At 37.2% G+C, this 21713-nt stretch overlaps 1 protein-coding gene across 2 annotated transcripts; it reads right to left on the bottom strand.

The window, feature by feature from the left end:
- Nucleotides 1-460: 460 nt before the first annotated feature.
- Nucleotides 461-21391, bottom strand: b4galt3 (UDP-Gal:betaGlcNAc beta 1,4- galactosyltransferase, polypeptide 3). Of its 2 annotated transcripts, none has more exons than XM_038286312.1 (7): nucleotides 20733-21391; nucleotides 10530-11090; nucleotides 10199-10434; nucleotides 7118-7308; nucleotides 6912-7034; nucleotides 6189-6293; nucleotides 461-4678 (listed from the first exon to the last, which is right to left on the bottom strand). In XM_038286312.1, exons 2-7 carry the CDS (start codon nucleotides 11014-11016, stop codon nucleotides 4330-4332), a joined length of 1491 nt encoding a protein of 496 aa, XP_038142240.1. In that variant the 5' UTR covers nucleotides 11017-11090; nucleotides 20733-21391; the 3' UTR covers nucleotides 461-4329. The 2 variants fall into 2 exon arrangements, with proteins under 2 accessions (XP_038142240.1, XP_038142239.1); XM_038286311.1 differs by having other exon boundaries at nucleotides 20797-21391.
- Between the last annotated feature and the right edge of the window lie 322 nt (nucleotides 21392-21713).

Below are 21713 nucleotides of genomic sequence, written 5' to 3'. Positions count from 1 at the left end.
GATACTGTGAATAAACACAGACATCCAGGTGGGATGCAGCAGCAACACATTAGGTCCTAAGATCATGTCAGTTTCTTGATAGGCTTTAACCTGCCCCATTCATCTATCCATTTCATAAGTTCTGCCCCTCTCTTGGTGAGTCACGCAGCATTTTAGATTATGAAACACATTGAACACACATAGCGGGGGGGGGGGGGGGGTGCTGCTCTCTATTTATAGGGAAGAGCTGATATCCAAGTTTTTAATCCAACTCTTTATGCCGACATGGATCACCAAGGCCTGCGACACTCAGAGTGATGTAACAGGTCTGTGTAGTCAAATCGCTCTGCATGATTGCTAATCTATCAGTCTGGTGTGAGCATTTGATCCCTACAGTGTTGCAGCTGCTACAGAATGATTCAGAAAGCTAACCTACATTCAACCGGATTCTCTGAGTGAGACACAAAAGACACGTCTTTTCTCATGTTTTTTATTGGCTTATATATTTGCTTTCTGTCACAATGAAGCCCATACATACCATCTTTGATTCAGGTGCCCTATTTGCTGTAATTTCAAACAAAACACAAAAAAATCTATATCCTTTAAGAAAGGGTAAAAAAAAAAAGAAAAAAAATATATATGAAGTAGCATCTCTAGAATTGTACCGGTATGTAATTTGGGACATTCTTCCTCAATAAATAAATGAAGATCCCAGGTTTTTAGGCAGCTGTATTTCATAGAAACCCAGACTTTGACTATTTATGTTTATTTAAACAAAACAATGCTCCATTTCATCTTAAAGATTATGTATTCACGTTTGATTTCCATGAGTTTAATACTTCAGCAAAAAAAAAAATTCTTATAAAAACTATCTATTAAATATAGAACACTCACATTTAGCAGCTAGCTGATTTATCTGCTGAGATCATATTTATTTAAGCGATGTATAATGAAGGATAATCTGTAAGCAATAAAACATTCTGAATGATTTTTTTATTTTATTTTTGATTTGTCTTTTGGTATGTACTTTTAAAGCCACGCTTTATGAGAATACTTCTACTAAACACAGATTGCTTCTTTAGAGCAGTATCCATTCATAAAAGTCTTCAGCACAATGTAGTTTTTTATTGTACTGGTGATTCTGAGCTGCTCTTCTCCTTTAAGATGACGGGATATTGTCATGTGATGCTGCATAAATAAATAAAAATTCCTCTTTACATGGTGATGAGCGTATTTGATTGGCTTAAAGCCTGTGAATGGCAGACATTTATGATTAGTATTCCTGTCACAACTATGCAGTTTCATTCAGCCCTTAGTTTATCATGACTAGCTGTGCCACACGAGGGAGCTCACATCTCACTGTGCAGCACACATCCTGTCTTGTCAATATAGGGCCTTTTAATTGCATGAGGCACACAGTAAACAAACAAAATTTAGAGAGACATTAAAGATCTAAAATAGGGCTTTGTTCTGATCTACTGTAGAAAACTTAAATATCACCTCAGACGTCAGCATATTTAGCTCTATCAGTAACAATAAATAATTTAAGAAATCAAGTACATTCAGCTCATACTAACTCATACTTCATCTTCTAATGTGATGACAAAATCTCACACCATTAGTTACAGTGCGTTATTTGATGCTAGATTCTGTTTTACAGTTTTAGATACAAAGCAGCAAGAGAACATATTGCTAACTAGTGATTGAGTTCACTAAGGTAGAGAGCCGTGTAAAAGCACCCATACAAGTTGAACCATTTTACATTTTGCCACATTTCCGTCAAACATTAATATACTTAAGATTCTAGTTGATAGACTTAGAAAAAGTGCATGGTTGAGAAATATAAGCTCTTTTCTAATAGAAATAAGAATCTAAAAAGTGTGCCATCTTTACTCTGACAGCTGCAAATAAGATTCAGTTCAGGCTAATGCCTTCAGGTAGTACCTAAATAGTGAATAAGTCTGATTCAAAGTCATTATATAGCTGATCTGTAAAGACCTTAGACTGTTTGTTGGGGAATAAAGAGCATCAGGCACACAATAAAGGTAAATTTGTGGAGAAGCCTACAGCTTAAACTTTTAACATAATAGTAATGATACAGTTGTTTAAAATTGTAATGAGGGTCTATGACAAACCCGCAATTAGTTTTCTTTTTTCCACTTTCATCTGTGAGATGTGGACTCTCATGCACTAAAATCATACATGTAGTGTGCATTAAAGCACCTTAGGGAGCCTGGAACAAGTCAGCTGTGGGGTTGGTAGGAAATAAAGTCAAGACTTGAAAATTTATGCTCACAGAGCTTGAACTGGTCTGCAAAAAAATTTAATAAAAAGAGATTGAAAATGTGAAGTTTTTTTAAAAGGCAAATAGGCTCAAGAAATATTTCTAAAAACCTGAACTGAAATTGCAGTAAAAGATCAATTAGCAAGGTTTTGTCAGCAGGGCTCCGACTTAGGGCTGCAACTAATGATTATTTTGCAAATCAAATAATCTGTTGATTATTTTTTCAATTAATCGATTAAAGACTAAATAACAAAAAGTTCCTATAAGAAGATTTTTTAACCAGTTGAAACTCAAATTTTTCTACTTGAGGAGTTCTGGATAGAGCAGACTGACAGTCTAAACACATTTTTATCTTAAATGCAAAATGTTTACACATTTTTTTATAATCTCTGTATCATTACTGCTCTAAGTGAGTCGATCTGTCAGGTAATCCATGTTTTAGAGTCTCTATACTCCAGTTAACGATTATTCGATTACTAAATTAGTTTACGATTATTTTAACAATGGATTATTCATGATTAATCTGATTGTTTCAGTCCTACTCTCAATACAAATGCAGACAACACTTCTGCTATTGTTTTTAATCTGGTAAAATAACAATAGCAAAATCTGTATCATTTCTCTTTCTCAAAACTATGCCCTGCTGTTGTTCCTCTATAACATCAAGTCCAAACAATATACTCTGAAGTTTATCGTTGTAATATGTCAGAATGTAAAAAAGTTTAAAGAGCATGAATACTTCTGCAAGGCACTGTAACTTGACTCTCCTTTTGAAAAACGTAAAATAGAATAAACACTAAAAAGTACATTCAGAATGGCTGATATGATACAAAAAGAAATGAAGCTGCTGATAGCCTTTACAAGTACATAACCTACATGCATGTCCTGATCAGACAGCTGTCAGAATTTTCACATAAAAAAAAAGAAATTCACACAGATTAATCCTTCTTGCCTAAGTCACTAAAGCTTTATAATAGCAAATTAAACAGACAGAGAGAGGCAAACATTTGTTCTCAGCTAATTCTCCGCACAGTGCTTTGTCACCATAATCACTTTAGAACACTAGCTTGACATTATTCTTGTTGTGTACATAATGTTACTTTCTGCAAGCAGCCCTGTTATTTTTACTCCTGCCTTATCTAAAATGAAATTATTCAAATAAAAAATAAAAAACTGGTAACAGCAAAAACACAAGTCTATTAGTGTATCAATATAGTCGAACTAGACAACAACTACCATGCCACATAGTTTTTATGTGTTTGGATACAGTTTACACTCCCAATTAATTTGATTGTCTCTAAACTAAACGTCATAGAGAGAGGTACCAGACTGTAATGAAGGACATTAAAACTTCGGGAGTACACAAATAAATATGTCTCTCTATATATAGTTATATAAATATAAACTCTAGGATATTCCAGAAACTACCAAGTTGGACAGTGATTGATTCGATGCAAGCAAATATATAAAACCAGCAGGGCTTTGCTGTTGTCCAGAATCAGCTTTATCCTCCCAAATGGCAGGAGAAGCCAACCATACTCTATCTTAGTCCCTAAAAGCATCTCTATCAGTATATAAAATGCGCATAAAAGAGAGAAGGCACAGAAACACAAACCCACCGCAGAGAGAGGTGGATGGAGAGCAGCAGCTTTTCTTTTTTCATAGGAGGGGATGAATGAAGCTGCAGCTCTGCAGATGAGTTGCTTGCAACTTGCGGGTCCAGTCTACAAAGTCTGTGAATGTTGCCATCTCATTTTAAGTCAGCTTTTGAGGCCTTTCCTTTGGTCCAACCAGTTTTTTGTTGTTTTTTTTTGTATCTATTTCTTGTCCTATAGTTTTCTTTGCCAGTGTTAAGCGTCACTTTCAGCCGATAACCCAACAAAAAGGGGTTTAACAGTCCTGAATGCACATCAGTAAACAAATCAGGCTTTGTGTTTGTGATCCACAGCATAACTACCCTTAATACAATAGATCAGTGCTGCTTACCATCATTTTGTCTGTCAGATCAAAATGAAGAAGGAAGCCACTTTATGCTACGAGTGAAATTATTTCTCAATCAACATCTTTTATTTCATCACTCCGGACTTTTCCTGTGTGGTTGCATTTGCGGTCTTTGTCAGGATAGGCCCAGTCTTCTCACCAGACGGCTTGACCAAAATGTTATTTCGCATCACAGCTTCCTTTAGACTTTTCTCTTCTTTAGCAGGGGCTCTGTCCTTGCTGGAGCTACGTTGTTGGACAGGCGTCGCTTTAACAGCACTATGAACTTTACCCTGGATCAGTCGGGGGTCCTCCCCTATGTTGACGGTTAGGTTGGTGTAGAGCGGCTCCAGCTCTTTGGAAAGCAGCTCGTAAGTCAACGAGTTGATGCCGTCAGAGTGCCAGTTGAGTCTTGCCTTTTTCAGGAGGTCGAATCTAGAATGACACACAGCACAATGTGTTTTTGTACTCTGTGGTTTTGGAATATAGTCTTGTCAAGTTTTGCTGACATTTATATTCAAAGCTTTCTTTGGCAGGACTTCCTCTATGTTTTGGTGTGCAGAATCCAATACTTCATAGGTTTTCTTTTTTTGGTTTAGTAAAGTCATTTGAAGTTTGTTTTCTGGTTTTGAAAATGTGCATAAGTATCCCTTTAGCACTTTGAGAAACCAAATTTTCTCTTCTCAGTCCACATTATGCATCATCTTCTGATCTATTTTCCAAACCATATCATTCTGAAGATTCCCAGTTCTGAAAGTTGACTGGCAGAGTTTTCAGTACAAATTAGTAGAGCAATTTTGAAGCTGTTTCAAAATCGTTTCTTTTTTCAACACACATTTCTTTCTTTCTTTTGGGACTTCAAGGTATAGTGGAGGATGTTCTTTTTCCTGGTGCATCATCAAAATAAGTGGTCCTCCTAATTGTTAATCATTCTGGTGATATGTTTATGTAAGGCCGTCCTATATGCTCGTCCCCAGTTTCACTTACCCCAGTTTCACTTACTTTCTTTTGGAAAGTAAGGTTGTATGAGCGATGCATGCAGCCACTTTTAAACAGAGCTTGGATGAGGAGAAATTGGCTCGTGCATGCTCCCGCGTGCATTTAATAGGCTTTCCCTCTCAGGAACGGATACAGGGCTGTGCATGTGCATTTATTTTTTCAAGATGAGAGGGCGGGCTTTTCCAAAAATTCGCGAAAATCCTCCACTATACCTTTAAGTACCACAATTGTGGCTAAACACAACTGATTTTGACCCACTGGACAAAGTAACATTTTTAGTTTTGAGCTATTAGTGAAAATATTCACCACATCTACCAGCTAATCTCAATAAATTAGAATAGTATAAAAAGTTGAGATATTTTGGTAACTAAGATTAGTAACTGAAAACATTTTATTATATATATTTATTACATGTTGTTCTGTTTATCTCTGTTAATTTATTTATTTATTTATTTTTTTGGTTTACAGCTAATAAAAAAAACTCACTAATCAGGGTTTTAGAACATATGGATTTAAATTTAAAGATTTTTTTCAAATGTATGCATAAATGTCAGCCTACTGCAAAATATTTCCACATTAAGTACTGTCCATACAACCAATATTTGATGAGGACTGCATTGAGATATTTAGCCTGGAGCTGGTTGCAAGAAGCTTGTGTTGCTTGAAAATGCAGTACTGCATATAAATACTTGCAAGTGGTATTTAGGTCAGGCCATCTTCCCCATGTACAGCTCCATGAACCATGATGTTTAAAACAGGTATAGGATCTTATGCCTATAGTCTCCACTGTTTGTAGCAAGACTGATGTTAAAAAAATAAATAGAAATATACTTAAACTGCATTACTTATTCATTTTTTAGGAAATATCCTAACCCTAGTGGAAGATACCTTTGAACATTAGACTGAATGTGTATCAATTATAGCTGCATTTTTGTTTTTTAAGTACCTGCGTGGATTTTGCTCATTGCCTTTGTCTCCTTTATGCTTGATCATCTTATAATGGCCGATAGCCACTGGAGGGCGCACAATCTTCATACCGGACAACCGCACTCTGTGTTGGCAGAAAATAACAAGAGTCAACAAGAGACAACAAATCCAGGTGTTAAATTTAAGGTTAAATATCTACTAATAACTTACTGCTCTTCACTATGGGACAATTAAGAAAACAAACACAAAAAACCCCCCCAGAAAAATGATAGCTAAACCCATTTTCCTTCTCTTGCTTGCTTACAGTATAACATGCTTTATTTATTTGGGTTTTCTGTTTTGCATTTGGTGCTTGTTAAAATGCACTAAGAATCATAAAGGAAGCCAGAGAGTGGAGTGGTGGGGTTCCAATGAAAGAAACGGGGTCTAAATATTTCTTCTAAACTCTAAAGAACCTCAATTCTAACAAATATACCCCATGCAAACATACTCACTGAGCTCATTCCAAGTGACATATAAAGAAAAGCGGCAGCAATGGAAAGAAATGAAGGTGAAAGATGACAGAGCACACAAATAAAAGGGCAGTAATGAAACTGTAAAAAAAAAAAAAAACAATGAATAGAGCAAAGCAAAATGAAAACGTAAGAGAGGTGGAAATGTTTGTGAATGTATTCTTTAGTCTTATCTCTCACCCACAATGCTCATGACAACATGCTCTATTTGCCTCTATCATCTGCTTCACCTGGCAGCGATGTCATCATCTTCTCCCCCCCAGCCCCAGTATTGGTTGGGGAAACCATTTATCTTCATATACTGATCTGGTGTTACTGCAGACACGCCACCGAAATACTGAGGGTATGGCAGCCTGAAAGAGCCACATCCCACTCAGCCAGGGCAATATGTTTCAAATGAATTCAACACGTGTATTAATCCAGGGTTCTCTTTTACCTGTATCTGAACTTGTCCATGGCCACAGACAGGTGTGTGGGAAATTGTTTGTGACAGGTGTAGGTGTTGTGGTCGTTCTCAGGCAACAAGTCGACATCATGAAGGAAAATGCAGCTCCAGTCTTCATCTTTAAGAGCTTCTCGCACGCCGACGTTAAGCAGCTTTGCTCGGTTAAAAGTGCTGTTCCCCCACTGAAGCCAGAAAAAAATTTCATGAAAAATCTTTTAATCTAAAAAGATACATTATAACAATATTACCAACAATAACAATAAAAGAGTGTTAACAATGCTTATATAACTACAACCCACACACTTTGTATAAAGCTGTCTGCAGTGCAGTCCAGAGTTATGGGAACCTTTCAAAACTAGTTCTAAAAAAAGAGTAAAAGTAGTTTTTTTTTTTTTCTTACTATTCAATTTTCTTTTTTTTTACCAGCATATCTAGGAATCTCTGTCTTACTAAGCTGCTAAAATATCCAATACAGTAAAGATGCTTTTCTCTGCTCTTTACAAATGTTGGATAATATGAAATAGCATGTTATCCAAGTCAAAGGGATGCATACTAATTCAGATAAATGCTAAAAGGTAAATTGACTTGTCCAGAGCCAGAGCAATATTTAAATGGTTTAGGAAAAGAATTAAGAAAAAATATCAACAATCAATCAATTTTGAATTTTCCATAAGGGTGCAGAACATATGAGCTCTCCACACTGTCTCCAATATATATGATATATATGACTCTAATGATGGCAGCCTTGCTCCTGTCAGTGACCCTATAATGTAGTTTGCTATCACCAGTGTGTTGATGTTTGTGTGAAAAGGTGAATGACAGAATGCAGTGTAAAGCTCTTTGGAATCCCTTCACATGAAAAGGTGCTACTTAAAGGTATAGTGGAGGATTCTCGCTCATTTTTTAAAAGACCCTCTCCCCTTTAAGAACAAAATGCACATGCACAACCCTGTACCCGTTCCCAAGATGGAATGCCTATTTGCATCACTCATACTGTCATCATCTGGCCTGTTTGCTCCTCCTTAATTAGTAATTCCTTTCACCTATCGTTTTCCCTCCCTGCCTCAGTTATAATTTATTCCTCTCACCTTTTTCCTCTTGGTTATATTCAGTTCAGCAAGAGCATTCAGGGCCAGATCATTATTTGTTTTCTGTCAGTCTGTCTGTTCAGTTTTATTTCATGGTTCATGTCCTGGATCCTGTCGGCCAGTGGAAAGAGGTTTTTTTGTTTGTCTCGTTTCCTGATCTTCCACTGTTCCTCCCCCACGGAGTCCTCTGGGTTTTTGGCTCTATATGTGGGGAGGTTCAGTTTTTATCTCAGTAAGCCTGGCTCCAGGGAGGAGACCAGTTAAAGGTCCTGCATCAAGTTCTGGTTCCACGTCCTGTCTCGGCTACCCTCTTCCACTGAGCCTGCTCAGCTGCACCTGATCCTGTCTGCTCCTGTGCGTGTCCACCTGGTCACGCTTTCGGACTCTGTCAGACTCCGAACCCTCCTGGGAGTTCTACGATGCCTGGAAGTCTGGATCCTGTCACCTGTTCTGTTTCTGCCTGATCTGGATCCTGTTCCTGTCTGTACCTGTCTGTTCTGGATCCCTGACCAGGATCGGCTTCCAGCATGTCCTCGGGGACTGCAGCACTTGGGGGACATTCTTGGACTGGACTGTTAAACCAGAATATCTGAGATTGGGCGGTGCCCCGCCCCCGTCCTGCAGTGCCACAGCTCCACTTAAGTTTTTTGTTTTACTTAATAAAAGTTTTGAACTTTCCTACTGGCTGTCTCTCCTTGAATACTGGGTCCATCTGTCCTCGGTTCATGACACATACAAGCTTACTTTCCAAAAGATTTTTCCACTATGTCAGTCTCACCACCAGTAAGTGACAACGGGGACGAGCACGTAGGAAGGCCGTATGTAAACATATCACCAGAATGATTGACAATTAGGAGGACCACTTTTTTTGATGATCCAACCAGAAAAAAGGACATACTCCACTATACCTTTAAGCAAAGGCCATTTACAACATTACACATTTAACTATGTTATAATGCTATTCTTTCATCAAACCCATGCTCAAATAGAAATATAGCTTGATTGATGCATGTCTGAGTAATCCTTGGGAAATCTCTCCCTCCCTATCCTGAGAAAAGAGTTACCATCCTCGTAGTAGAGCAGTGATTTACCAACCCTTCCAGGAAGCTCCTATGTTAACTGTGTTACACCACCCCAGTAAACCAAACACCCACTTCAGATCAGCAAGCGGGGATGTAAGGATTAGTGATCATTTGTCTTTAAAGTATAAAAAGCATCTCTTTTAGCACCTAATCTGCATAGTGATAAGAATTGTTCTTTCTTTATATGTCTAAGCTAGAAAAATTTGTTTTTCAATAACAAATAATTTTCAACTTTGTTAAGCAGAGCCTCATCCCCATAGGTGGTGTGTTACCGCGCTGCAGCATCTCTAGGATGACAAAGAAATGTGTGGCACTGGGGTGTAAGAGGAGACATTAAAGTGAAGTGTCTTTCTCCAGCTTGATAAAGTAGCACCAGAAAAGACCTAATTTTTTTTTATAACAAATGAATACTCCATAGTACCAAAATAGGGCTGCAACTAATGATCATTTTGTAAATCCGTTAATCTGTTGATTATTTTTTTGATTAATTGATTAATAATCGGATAGCAAAAGGTTCCTTAAAGAAGATTTTATAGAGAATTTAAACAAGGTCAAGCGAGTTCTGGATAGAGCATTTTAACAGATATATATTTTTTATTTTGAATGCAAGAGGTTGAAATATTTTTTACAGTTTTGGTTTTATTACTGCTCTTTGTGGGTTGCTCTTATAATTACTAGCCGTCTTTAGAGTCTCTCTGCTCCAGTTAACAATTAATTGATTATAAGTTAGGTTGTGATTAATTCAATGATAGTCGATCAATCATGATTAATCCGATTAACAGTTTCAGTCATATACCGAAGGCAGTATTTTATCATATACATCCCTATGGTTGAAATAGGAGAGCTTAACAAATGTATAATATAAAACATTTAAGGAACGGTATGAAAGCACAACACCTGACCTGTTGAACAATGTAGATGCTGTAGTGTATCTGCTGTCTTTGCAGGAAAGGGTGCAGGTGGTACAGCAAGGAGCGGAGGTGGCTTAGTCGGTTTCGAAACGGTACCACTATTGCTGTGTGGTGACGCGGTTCACAGTCTGGAGGCCGATAACGTCCGCCAGGTAACACTAAAGGGTTCCTCTGTCGGATCTCCTCCAAAGACAGGGGAGAGGAAAGATGGACAGATACTGGGCCAACTGAAAGACAGGAGAGGAAAAAAATAGAAACAACATCTTTAAATGTTTAACTATTAATTAAGCTAAACTGAATAAATTCAACACTCCTCTCTCACCCAGCAGGGGGGAGATAATGGGGCAGTCTCTCAACGGTTGTCCTGAAGCTGGAGGCCCAGCGCCAGAGTTCCGAGGTGGGGGAGGCGGTACTCCGAGGTGACTGAGGTTGGTGTAGACGTCATGAGGTCGAGAGTAATCAAACTCTGGCTCTGTGGTGTGCACCAGGACAGAAACCAGACCTCTGAAGCCCCCAAGGGAGAAATAGAGCACAAAGGCAAACTGAAAGCCTATCAGCAAGGCTAATGTGCACGGGGAATCCAGAGACCGCCCAAAGCAAGCCATGATGGAGAAGACTTTGCAAAAATAATTCCAGGTTGAGGAGGTAGATGGAAAGGGGAGAGGAGAGACTGAGGGAAAAGGAATAAAAAGCAGCTGAATACACAGGGTGGATGGGATGGAATGAGATGAGCGAGGAGAGAAAAGATAGCAAGGGAAGATGGAACTCCAGATTTCAGATTTCAGTGCCTCCGTACAGGAAGCAGGCATCGATCAGATGGAATGGGTAGAAGTAAAGGTGAAGCTCCGCCAGCTCTGGCATCAACTTCTGACCATAAATAACACTGCAAAAAAAATAGAAAAATAGGTAATTAGCCAAATTTATATTTCTATACTGTAATTATATTCAAATCTCTCAATGCAATTTGCACATTGTTAGTCTACTTAATTTCATGTCATCAAATCTGCCAGAAATGTAAATTTTACTAAAAAAAAGTAACATTTTTCTGACCAAACAAGAAATTCCCCCAAAACAGACAGTTGTAGAATTTTACAGAATCTCACAAAAGTGAGTATATTTGCCTAACTATTTGGTCATATTGTTTTATGAGTCAAAGCTGAAGATATGACAGTTTAATATATAATATGTAACAATTGAACTTTATTGATGTCACATTGGATAAATTTAACTCTTCATTTAACCCATCCCCTTAGGGAGCAGTGGGCTGCCATATCAGGGATTAAAGGTCTTGCTCAGATAGCCACAGTGGCAGTCTATGGGAGTGGGATTTGAATTCCCAACCTTAGGATTCCAAGTTCTATGCCCTAACCACTAGGCCGCCACTCGCCCCAGGGAAGGCAGTGGCCTACTTGTGAGTGCATAGAGCTTGGAATCCTGAGGTTCTGAATTCGAGGCCCACAGGTTGCCACTTAGGGTCCTTGAGCCAGACCCTTAACCCCAGACTGCTCCTGTGGCGCCGCACATTAGCTGGCAGCCTCATACAATGAAAAGTATGAACAGTGGACAGCTTCATAACCATATAAATTTATCTTCTTTCAAAACAACTCAACGCAAAATCATTAATATATAAACCTCTAGGAACAAATGTAAATACAATCCTAGATTAAAATGTCCAAAATGTGCACAATTAGCCGGTTTCCTTCTGTGTTAACACAAGGAGCAGATGTGTAAAATTTGTTATTAGACCCTCATACTGTATACTGGTTATTGAGAGTTCAACATGGCAAAGAACTCTCTGAGGATCTGAAAAGAGAATTGCTGCTTTGCGTACAGTATATAAAGGTGACCTCAGCTACAAAAACACCCTTTAACCAAGTTGTAGTTCAGTGGCCAGGAGCATACAGCAGTTTCTCTCAGAAAAAGCCTCTCCATAATCAGCCAAAGATGTTGAGTACACATGCTATGCATCATAAGCCCCTTTCACACATACAACCTTACAATTATTTAGTGGGTAAAACTGAACCAGCAATTTATTGGGTCAAGACCTAGCATCATATCCGGTAATGTATTACCAGGACTGCTCTAGTGTGAATGAAGGTGTTACATTACTGGGTAAGGCTCACATTTGCATGAAACCTTTGTAGTAACGTGGTGCCTAGCGGTCCTGACTTCCTACAAGCTGTTAACGTCTTCAACAACAACATCACTGACAATCCGGCTGGAAACATTTTATCAAACATGGATGTATTTTAATAATAACTAGAAACCTGGAAGTAAAATAAATCATCTCTGTCAGTGCAGACAGTGAAATAAAATGCGAGCTGTCAAGAACTATCGGGAACTCACTTATATATGACATAGAGTACACCGGGGAGAAAAAAATCAAGCAATTAATAAACTTAAAGGTTGATGGAAGAAGTACTGTAAATTTGAGTAAAGATGTGTAACGATACTCGAAGTGAGATAAAAAGGAGAAATAATTCCTCCACTGAGTGGCAGCCGATGAAGCTCTACTCTAGAGTTGGGTAGAGTACCCAAAAATTGTACTGAAGTGAGAGTCGCACTACTTTATATGTTTCCTCAAGTAAGTGAAAGTGAGGGAAAAGTAGCCATTCAAAAAACATGCTTAAGAGTAAAAGAATATTAGGAAAATAGGCTACTTAATTACTTAATGTACATAATGAACTTCCTGAAGAAGCATAGGTCCTTCTGCATTTGGAGCAAGATGCTACATATCATCTATAAGTTTAATGAGGATAGTGTTATCTCTTCTTCCATCCTCTGCTAAGTTAACAATATTAGAGCTAATAAATAAAAAAGCTCAACAAGCTAATTAAGAAGGCCAGTTTAATTATCCTAGAACCTCTGGAGTTTATTTCATAAAGAAGAATTCTTCATAAAGTGAAGAACATAATGGAGAACAGTGATTATCATCTTCAGAAAAAAAAAAACAACAACAACATAGTGTCTTCAGTCAGAGGCTATAAGGATCCGGTGACCACTGCAGAATATCCTTCCTGCTTACAGCTATCATCACCAACAACACCTGTGTTAAAAAATAACGCATGAGTTACTGCAATATTTAATTTCCCTTCGGGATTAATAAAGTATTTTTGAATTTAATTGAATTGGAATGATATCTGATTTTTAACATGATTTAATAAAGACACAAAAAAGTTAAGTTAGTAAGTGCTGTATACATTGTGGGCAGTCTAAGGCACACCTGTGCACTAATCAGTGTCTAATCAGCATCTTTATATGGCACACCTGTGAGGTGGGATGGGTTATCTCAGCAAAGGAGAAGCGCTCACTTTCACAGATTCAGACTAGTTTGTGAGCAATATTTGAGGTAAATGGTTATATTGTGTATGTGGAAGAAGTTTTAGATCTTTGAGTTCATCTGAAGGGGGCAAAGCCAAAAGTGTTGCATTATATTTTTTGTTGAATGTATCTCCAGTGTTGTCCCATGAAAAGATATATGTTTTTTACAATAATGTGAGGGAGTTTATCACTTTTAAAAGATACTAAACATATGTTTAAACACAGCATACATAGGAAACCCTCTCACAGGGAATCCCAAATTAATTAGTTCAAACAGAAAATAAAAAGATGTATTGCTGATAAAAGATGTATTAATTTAATAGATATATCAATAAAAAAAATAAAAAAAAAGACGAATGATTCAAATGATGAATGAGCAGACCACAGCGGACTTCAGTCTAAACTTTGCAAAAATGTAATCTTGAAGCAGAAAAGTCACATTTTTTAGAATTATTTTTTGGTTAATCTATGATACAAATAAACCTGGATTTTAGAGGCTAATCGATCTAATAGATATATCTATTTGTTAATTTTTAAACCTACCGTGGCTCAGAATTGATCTGCTTTAGCTTTGTTTTTCTCCCACACAGATAAAACCATTATCTTTTCACATTTCTCTCAAATAGGAAGAACTTCTGGATCAGTGTTTAGATGTTCATTTCTGTGGTATACCCCATTTTCTCAAACCCCCAGTCAGTCAGAGTAAATGGCTCTGCACACCGAGCCTAGTTCGGCTACAGTATAGAATTCTTGTTGTAAAAGCTGAGTTTGTAAGAGCTGAGTTTTCAGCGTAGGTACCAGCTAACGTTCTTATCTGCCGCATAGGAGCTATATGTTTACCCACAATACTTTGCGTGACAGGATGTATAGGCACAGCTCACCTCACAAAGTTTAACAAAGTTTGACATGTACTTGACGTGTCCCGATAACTGGCAGTGCAGTATCGTCTGATACCGATACCATACTGATACCATCTATTTGAAATTGATGTGTGTGTATATATATATATATATATATATATATATATATATATATATATATATGAAGAACTGGATACTACTTGGATGTAAAATAATTGCCATCATGGCTTTGTCAAGCTTCTGGCTACCTTTGTGGGGCAGAAAAAAAGACTAATACAAAGTGGATCCAGTAGAACTTTTTATTGCCTACCTCGAATGGGTAACAATAGTTGAATTAACTTTTGGCTCTCAAAATGGTGTCGGTGCCTTATTTTTTGGTACTTGCCGATACTGATACCACCATTTTAGTGCAGTATCCGCGCCCTGCCCAATACTGGTATTGGTATCGGTGCAAAAACTAGCACTAAGTGAGAGACATGTATGAATGTAGTTCTTTTCTTACATACTATAGAGTTCTTACCGTTGACTCCATGAAAGGTGAAAGAACAGGAGATAGGAGGTACAATTAACACAATTTGGATGGAGGTAAGGAGAATGCATCCTTTGTGGTTATAAATGTCTTTCATTAGTTCAAATAGCAAGCTATAAGTGAATGCATTGTTTGATAACTAAAATTTATTGGAATTTACACATTGTACTATGTATGATTCTACTGAATTTACTTTTTTGAGAGTGCCTAAAAAGAGCATCTGCTGTGAATTTCCTTTATTTAAACAAACTGAGGAGAATTGTTTTAAAGTGAACGCATTATGATTATATCCCTAATCCTCAACTCTCTGTTCAATTATTTCTAATTTACCTGCCAGCTTCCTACGACACCCATCACTGTTTGGTTCCCAATAAAATCATGCAACTGTATTCTCTGCTTGCTTCTCTTGAGTGTGAATGTAAATATTACAATTATTTTCTTCACATTTAGAATTAGTATATAATTAAGAAACTCTTATGAAAAAAAAAGTACAGAATTTACTCAAGTGTCTTATACAAGTCCTTCAGGAGGACGGGGTAAAGCAACTTTTTGTGCAGGTTTTCTCTGTTATCTGGTCCTTGTGGCAGATGCTTACTTCTCTGTTGGCAGCAGAACCTACAAATCTTTCCAACTATAGAGTCTGGATCAACTGTCCAGACATGGTTCCAAGTAGCTGGCTTATACCAGACAGATTCAAAAACCCTCTGATGCCCTCAAAATACAAAGAAGACAGTTAACTTGGCCAAGTACAATCAAATGTTTGTCCAAGGTTCATTAAATTAGGTCCTGGTCATAAAATGAGTAAGATCTTTGATTAAAGGCTTATGACAGCGCACAGAGAGGCATTAAGGTATGTTTCAACAATGACATGAAGCACAGAGGAGGATTAGAGATCTTTAGGTTTTTTTTAAATCACCTTGACAGGAATTGGCAGAGAGGAGCGGAAAATAGTTCTGAAGAACTGTGGAATCTGTAAATCTGCCAGGGCCCAGACCTGACTTCTTTTCACAAATTTTTTTATTTATTTATTTATTTATTTTTAAGAAAGGGACAACAACACAAGTCATACATAGACAGTTTTAAATCTGCTACCCCTTCACCTTTCCAGACTATTGGGGATGTTTCCAAAGGGTAATTCTATGATTTCAGCCAATGGATTAGCTTCAAGATGCAGTTGGTTGCAATAACTTTGTTAGAAATATTGTCACTTTAAAGTCACTTTAACTGGCATGACAGGTGATTTAAGTTTTCACTCTAGCTTCAGCAATGGATGCATTATCTCTAGTAAGAAGTTTTTTCAGAAATAGCGTATCCCAAAAAGTGCAGAAGTATATGAAGCAGTTTTATTGTTTCCTCCACCAAGTAGGTTATGTTTTTAGTTGAGTTTGTGTGTGGGGGTCTTCGTTTTTCTGTCTGTCCATCTGTGTTCAGGATAACTTCAAAGTTATGAACAGATTTTGATAATTTTTTTTTTTTTTTACTCTCAGTTCAAGGAACAATCCATTACATTTTGGTGATGATCCACATCATAATTCGGATGCAGGATTTTTTTTTTTATATTCTTTAACATTATTTGGAGGAACAAGCAGTTCTCTCTAAACTAGAAAGTGGCAGCAGTGACTATTGACTTGTAGCATTTGACTCAAAAAAGTCTAGAAGTATTGCTGATGAAGGTTCTCAGTCATCCAGGTCATAGTCATTCCGTAAAAATTCAAAAAATATCCACTGGACTTGGTTTTCAAGATTTGAAGACGTTTCGCCACCTCTCCAGGAAGCTTTCTCAATTCAAATGTCTGGATCCGCAGTGAGTTTGAGTCTTATATAGACAACGCCTTGTATCGCTTGGAAACATGCAATAGAAACCGATGAATGGGTCGTTAGTTAGTAGAGTCTAGAAGTATTATACTGAAGTTAAAAACATATAACAGATGAGCCGTGCCTCGCTTAAAGTCTTGATTTGCTGATCAAACATAAAGCAGAGTGCAGAATGAATGAAAACGGTGAGAGCAGAACAAGAATCAGAGACTGCAGACACACGCTGTTTCTTATTACCTTGTTCCTTATTTCAGAGTGCTTTTCGAGTGTAATATTCATATTTTGAAAGACTTAAATTTGTGTTTAAACAAACTCCAAGCTATAATCATAAAACTTAATCAAATTATGACGATTCTTTACAGACTTGTCTGTAATAATTATCCATCCATCCATCCATTATCTGACACACTTGTCCCAATTGGGGTCATGAGGGGTGCTGGTGCCTATCTCCAGCAGTCAATGGGCGAGATCTGTAATACTTATTTATAAGATATTAGTTTTACATTTTTAATTGCACTATTAAAATAAAATGGTAGTATTTTACATTACTGTATGGATATCACAAATTTTATGTTTTAAAGACACGACTGAGTTCATCTTTCTACCACCTGGTCTTTCTGTCCGTCCCTTTCATCAGTGAGTTGTTTACCTTTCCAACAAACATGTGATGTGCTCACATGTTTTACAGTGAACTCTTGCAAAACTGCCTGAAGAGGAGAATGAATTCCCCAAAGCTCTGTTGGATAAAGATTTTAGGCATGTTTCTCTCTTCTCCAGAATAGATTGCTTCCTCCACTCCTCCTTCATTTCCCATTCCATCTATTGCCATCCCCGAACAGAAACCTAATCTTCCTTTAGATCAACTTAAAAAGCTGATTTTTGACTTCAGGGGCAGGTCTTCTGACATCATCCGTTGTACTTGTGAAGTTTTTTTTTAATTAGTTGGTATTAAGAGCTGAGAACTTACAGACCCAGATTTAAGTTTGTGTGTTTTAGTACTTGGTTTATATGTTTCTCAGACATTCCTGCCACATTATGAATTAGCATAATTCTGTAATATTTGTATGTTTTATCTAATGTTGCAGTTTCCAAATTCTTTTGCTTTGGTGATTACCAACACATAAAGTCTAAAGTTCTCAAAGGCGAACAAAACAACTTCAATCCTTTTCCAGCCTTTAAGATTGCCTTTTTGTTCTCAACAGCATCCAGGGAAGAAGTCAGTAATCCATGATTCTATAACAAATCTAAGTTGCAACTTATACCAAAAACAAATTGTTACAAAATTAAATCATGGAGGCAACTTCTGGTCAAACGTAATTGAAGTCATATTAAATGGATGATTTTGAAAAAAAAGAACATCTGTGTTCTGAACATCAATTATAATTTCATTACATCCTTTGTAATTTCATTCAGTTAATTAATCGTGCACTCAATCTATCCCTTATTATCTCCACCAAGGAGGTTATGCTTGTATTACCATTGGTTTATCCGTTTTCAAAATAACTAAAAAAAGTTCTGGACGTTTTTCCTGATATTTCCAGAGAAGCTGCATATTATCACTGGCAACAATGATTACATTTTGGTGATGATCCGGATCACTATCCTGATCCAGGAATTTATTGAAAGATTCTATTAATACAGGTATTAACTTCTGTCAGGGGGAAACAAGCAACTTGTTGGAGGTCTACCCTCAATGAGTGCTTTTCTAGTTATTTATTGATTTCTTTAAACATTCTGACCAAGGCTTCAATGACTATAATGATAATTTCTTAAAATGAATTAAAAAATGAATAAATCAAAAATTTTCTTATTTTAAAGCTTTTGAATTAAGTTTAGTCTAATTCTACAACTTTTAAACCGCTGAATCTTTTAATACTATTCTTATAATCAACTCAGGTCTGACTGTTCAGGACAATGGACAGTTCAGCCTGTAGCTCATGTTCAAAGTAATGTGCAGTATTGCTAATGTTCACTGTGTGTTGTAGACCCAAATTTACACTGCATATCTCCACCCTGCTTATTTACACTGTGTCCACTCGAATGCAGAGTGAAACACAAGAGGGGCAAAAAATGTATTCTATGGAATTTAAAACAGTTAAAACTGGTTAATTTTCTGTTTCTTGGATTCGGGTGTTTACACTAGTTATTTTTTTTGCTTCAATGTTTATGAACAATGATTACAAGGAGGCTATATCTGTTGCTTATTTAGTACTTTTGATATCACATGTTTTGATTAAGTTCACATACATGAATCAGTAATTGATAGAATGTGTGCAAATAAAAAAATAGTCTTCCTTTCGTGGATTGTTTTTTGAAATGATGATGTTGGGATCATTCTGATGGTTACAGCTTCTTCAAATGTAAAATTTCTGAGTGGAGTTTTGCCAGATGACCATTCATACACCAGCCCATCACACTGAGCTCATTGATTATAATGAGTGTGTATTTACTGTGTAGTTCACAGTTAAGTGGACGAGAGTGGAGCTGGATACAGTATAAATTGTTGGTAAGGCTTAGTAACACCTATTTTTTTTATTATTTAGAAAGTAAATCTAGCATATTCTGATTAACATAGAAAGGAAATGAGAATGTGTGCAATGGATAAAACATGCAAACTGATCCAGTTCCAACCTTTTTTAGAATAAGTTTGTTGCAAGTGCTACCTGTAGTTTGAGAGAGGCTGTAAAGGAAAGATTTCTGCCTCATTATGTAAAAGAGGAGGGAGTGGTCTTAAGGGGACAACATTTTTCAGTTGTTTGGTTAGATTGCAGAGAATCTACATGCTACTGGGCCCGCCACCGTATCAACAAACTTTATTCAAACTACATATGTTTATGGATCTTTGTGTGATTTGTGATAGTTTGACACAAAGAAGTCTATAATTTTGAATTATAAGTTGAAATTATACATCCTTCTGTTAGTAATCTGAAACTTGTGTGGTTCATTTTCAATCAGATAGTTTCTGATATCGGATACTTTGTTAGACCAACATAGTCAGTCTGATTACTTTGATAAGATACTTACAACTAAATAAGGTGGAATTTCACAGAGCATACTCTACAATCATTAAGAAAAAAAAGGGAAAGAAAGACAAGGGCAGCAGTAACTGTAAACATTGACAATATACAGTAATTTGGGTGGAACTGCAGAATATTGTATATAATTACTTTCACACAGGATAAATATTAATCCTGAACGCCACAAATCAAAGTTGAAAGAAGAGCGCCAGGAAAGGAGTCCTTAGCAAGAGGATTTTATTTCTCAAAGTAAAAAAGAGCAGCTAATCAAAGTTAATGGAATGGAGGAAGCTAAATGCTGTTTAGATAGAACAAACAGACTATGGCAGAGGTTCATGTTCCAGCAAAAAGACAACAAAACCTTTTCCTATATATAAATGTTTATATCAAAGCAAATCCATGTGGTATAATAACAACGGCACTTAGCTGATTATCCTTAGTAAATAAGTAATTAACAAGCTTTCATTCCATCTCTCATTTTCGCAGGATCTAAAAAAGTTATTAAAATCTGTACTTGTCATTAACACTTAAAATGAGGACAAATTAAATCAGCAAATAGAGAAGCAACACACGTGCGACAGTGTGAAAGTAAATATGCCCAGACAAGCTTTGGCAAATGCATGTCATGTTTTTTTCTTTATAAACAATCCTTTTCAGCTGTGCCATTTCTGTGGCTTATGCATCTACAGCTAATTGAAGTCTGCAAATCAAATTAAAATTTTATATCAGAGCTTGTATAACCTAGTCAACTATTGATATATGTTTGCTGAAATAATATGTTTGTGAGAGATGCCCCCTCCAGCCCCCATCCCCCCCCCCCCCCCCCCCCCCCCCCCCCCCCCCCATCCAGGTGATTAACCATCGCTTGTCCTTTGTAGGCACTCGTATGTGCTTTACTTGAATCTATGTAAATAAACCATACCAGTATGAAATATTATCAGTCAGCAACCTATTTTATTTCCCCCATACTGAAGGATGATTACCTTATAAATTACTGGTTGCACCATTAGAGGCTTCATCCATGTTTTGCAGTTCAATCGGACTCACCAGTACATTTCTGCGACATGTCAAATCCAGCCCCCGGCTTCTCCCGACAACCCGCAGGCCGCTGCCATAAAGCGCGCTACCACCCTCAGATCTTATTCTCACAAACGCTGCGAACGCGTCCTCTCTATTATTCCTCCACTGAGAAGAAATCACCGACTTTGCTTTTCCGAAACCTTCACAGGAGCTTTCATTTGCAAGGGCATCGCTGGACATCCGTCCACTTGACAGTGCAGGCGCGCGCCGCTCTCCTCAACCTCAACTAAACGCGTCTGATGGAGCCCAGGCGCGCCGCGGTGACGCACTGAGCGCCACATTTAAACATGGGACTGGATTATATGACTCTTCTTTGAAAATAAGACTTTATTGATGCTGGTATTAGATGTAAATCTGGCATAAAATTTCCTATGGAAGGTAAGAGAAAAGTATCATTGTGACAGACAGTTCAATAAATGAACAGAGACCATATAATCTGACTAATTTACAGGTCAGTGCTCAAGCATTAACTCATTGTCTTAAAATGTCTTTCTTTTTTTACAAAGTTAAATTTCATTCATCACGTGTTTTCCATTTTTATTGTTTTTTTCTTTTGACACACCATTTAACCCAGGGTCTGCTGAGGGGTTTTCCTCACTGAATGCAGCAGGCTAAGAAATGTCTTTATTCACATGCAGCAGTAGGTTGTCAGATTACAGAATAGACAGTACATAATACTTAAAGCTAAGGTTGTTGAACATAGGCTTAATCATTGTAAACAAGCTACATTGCAAGCCCCTCCATCCCCCAATACTGTACCCTGAAGCAAATAAAGCAAATAATAAAATCTGTGCAAAACAATGCGTTGTAACTACTACTGTTAGTTATGCTTTGTGAACACACTATCTTTCTTGTTTTAAAGCAAAGTGGGTGTTTGAGAATGG

Source organism: Cyprinodon tularosa, unplaced genomic scaffold (assembly GCF_016077235.1).
Source record: "Cyprinodon tularosa strain WSP-4 unplaced genomic scaffold, ASM1607723v1 ctg223, whole genome shotgun sequence".
Lineage (NCBI taxonomy): Eukaryota > Metazoa > Chordata > Actinopteri > Cyprinodontiformes > Cyprinodontidae > Cyprinodon > Cyprinodon tularosa.
This window is presented reverse-complemented; position numbering and strand designations above follow the sequence as displayed.

Bases quoted from the DNA above. Each gene is read 5' to 3' on its own strand.
- b4galt3 (XM_038286312.1), bottom strand. From the start codon at position 11,016: ATGCCTGCTTCCTGTACGGAGGCACTGAAATCTGAAATCTGGAGTTCC. The intron at 7,035-7,117 runs GTAAAAGAGAAC...TGGCTCTTTCAG, and splicing joins ATGGACAAGTTCAGATACAG to GCTGCCATACCCTCAGTATT. The intron at 4,679-6,188 runs GTACTTAAAAAA...GTGTCATTCTAG, and splicing joins AATGAGCAAAATCCACGCAG to ATTCGACCTCCTGAAAAAGG.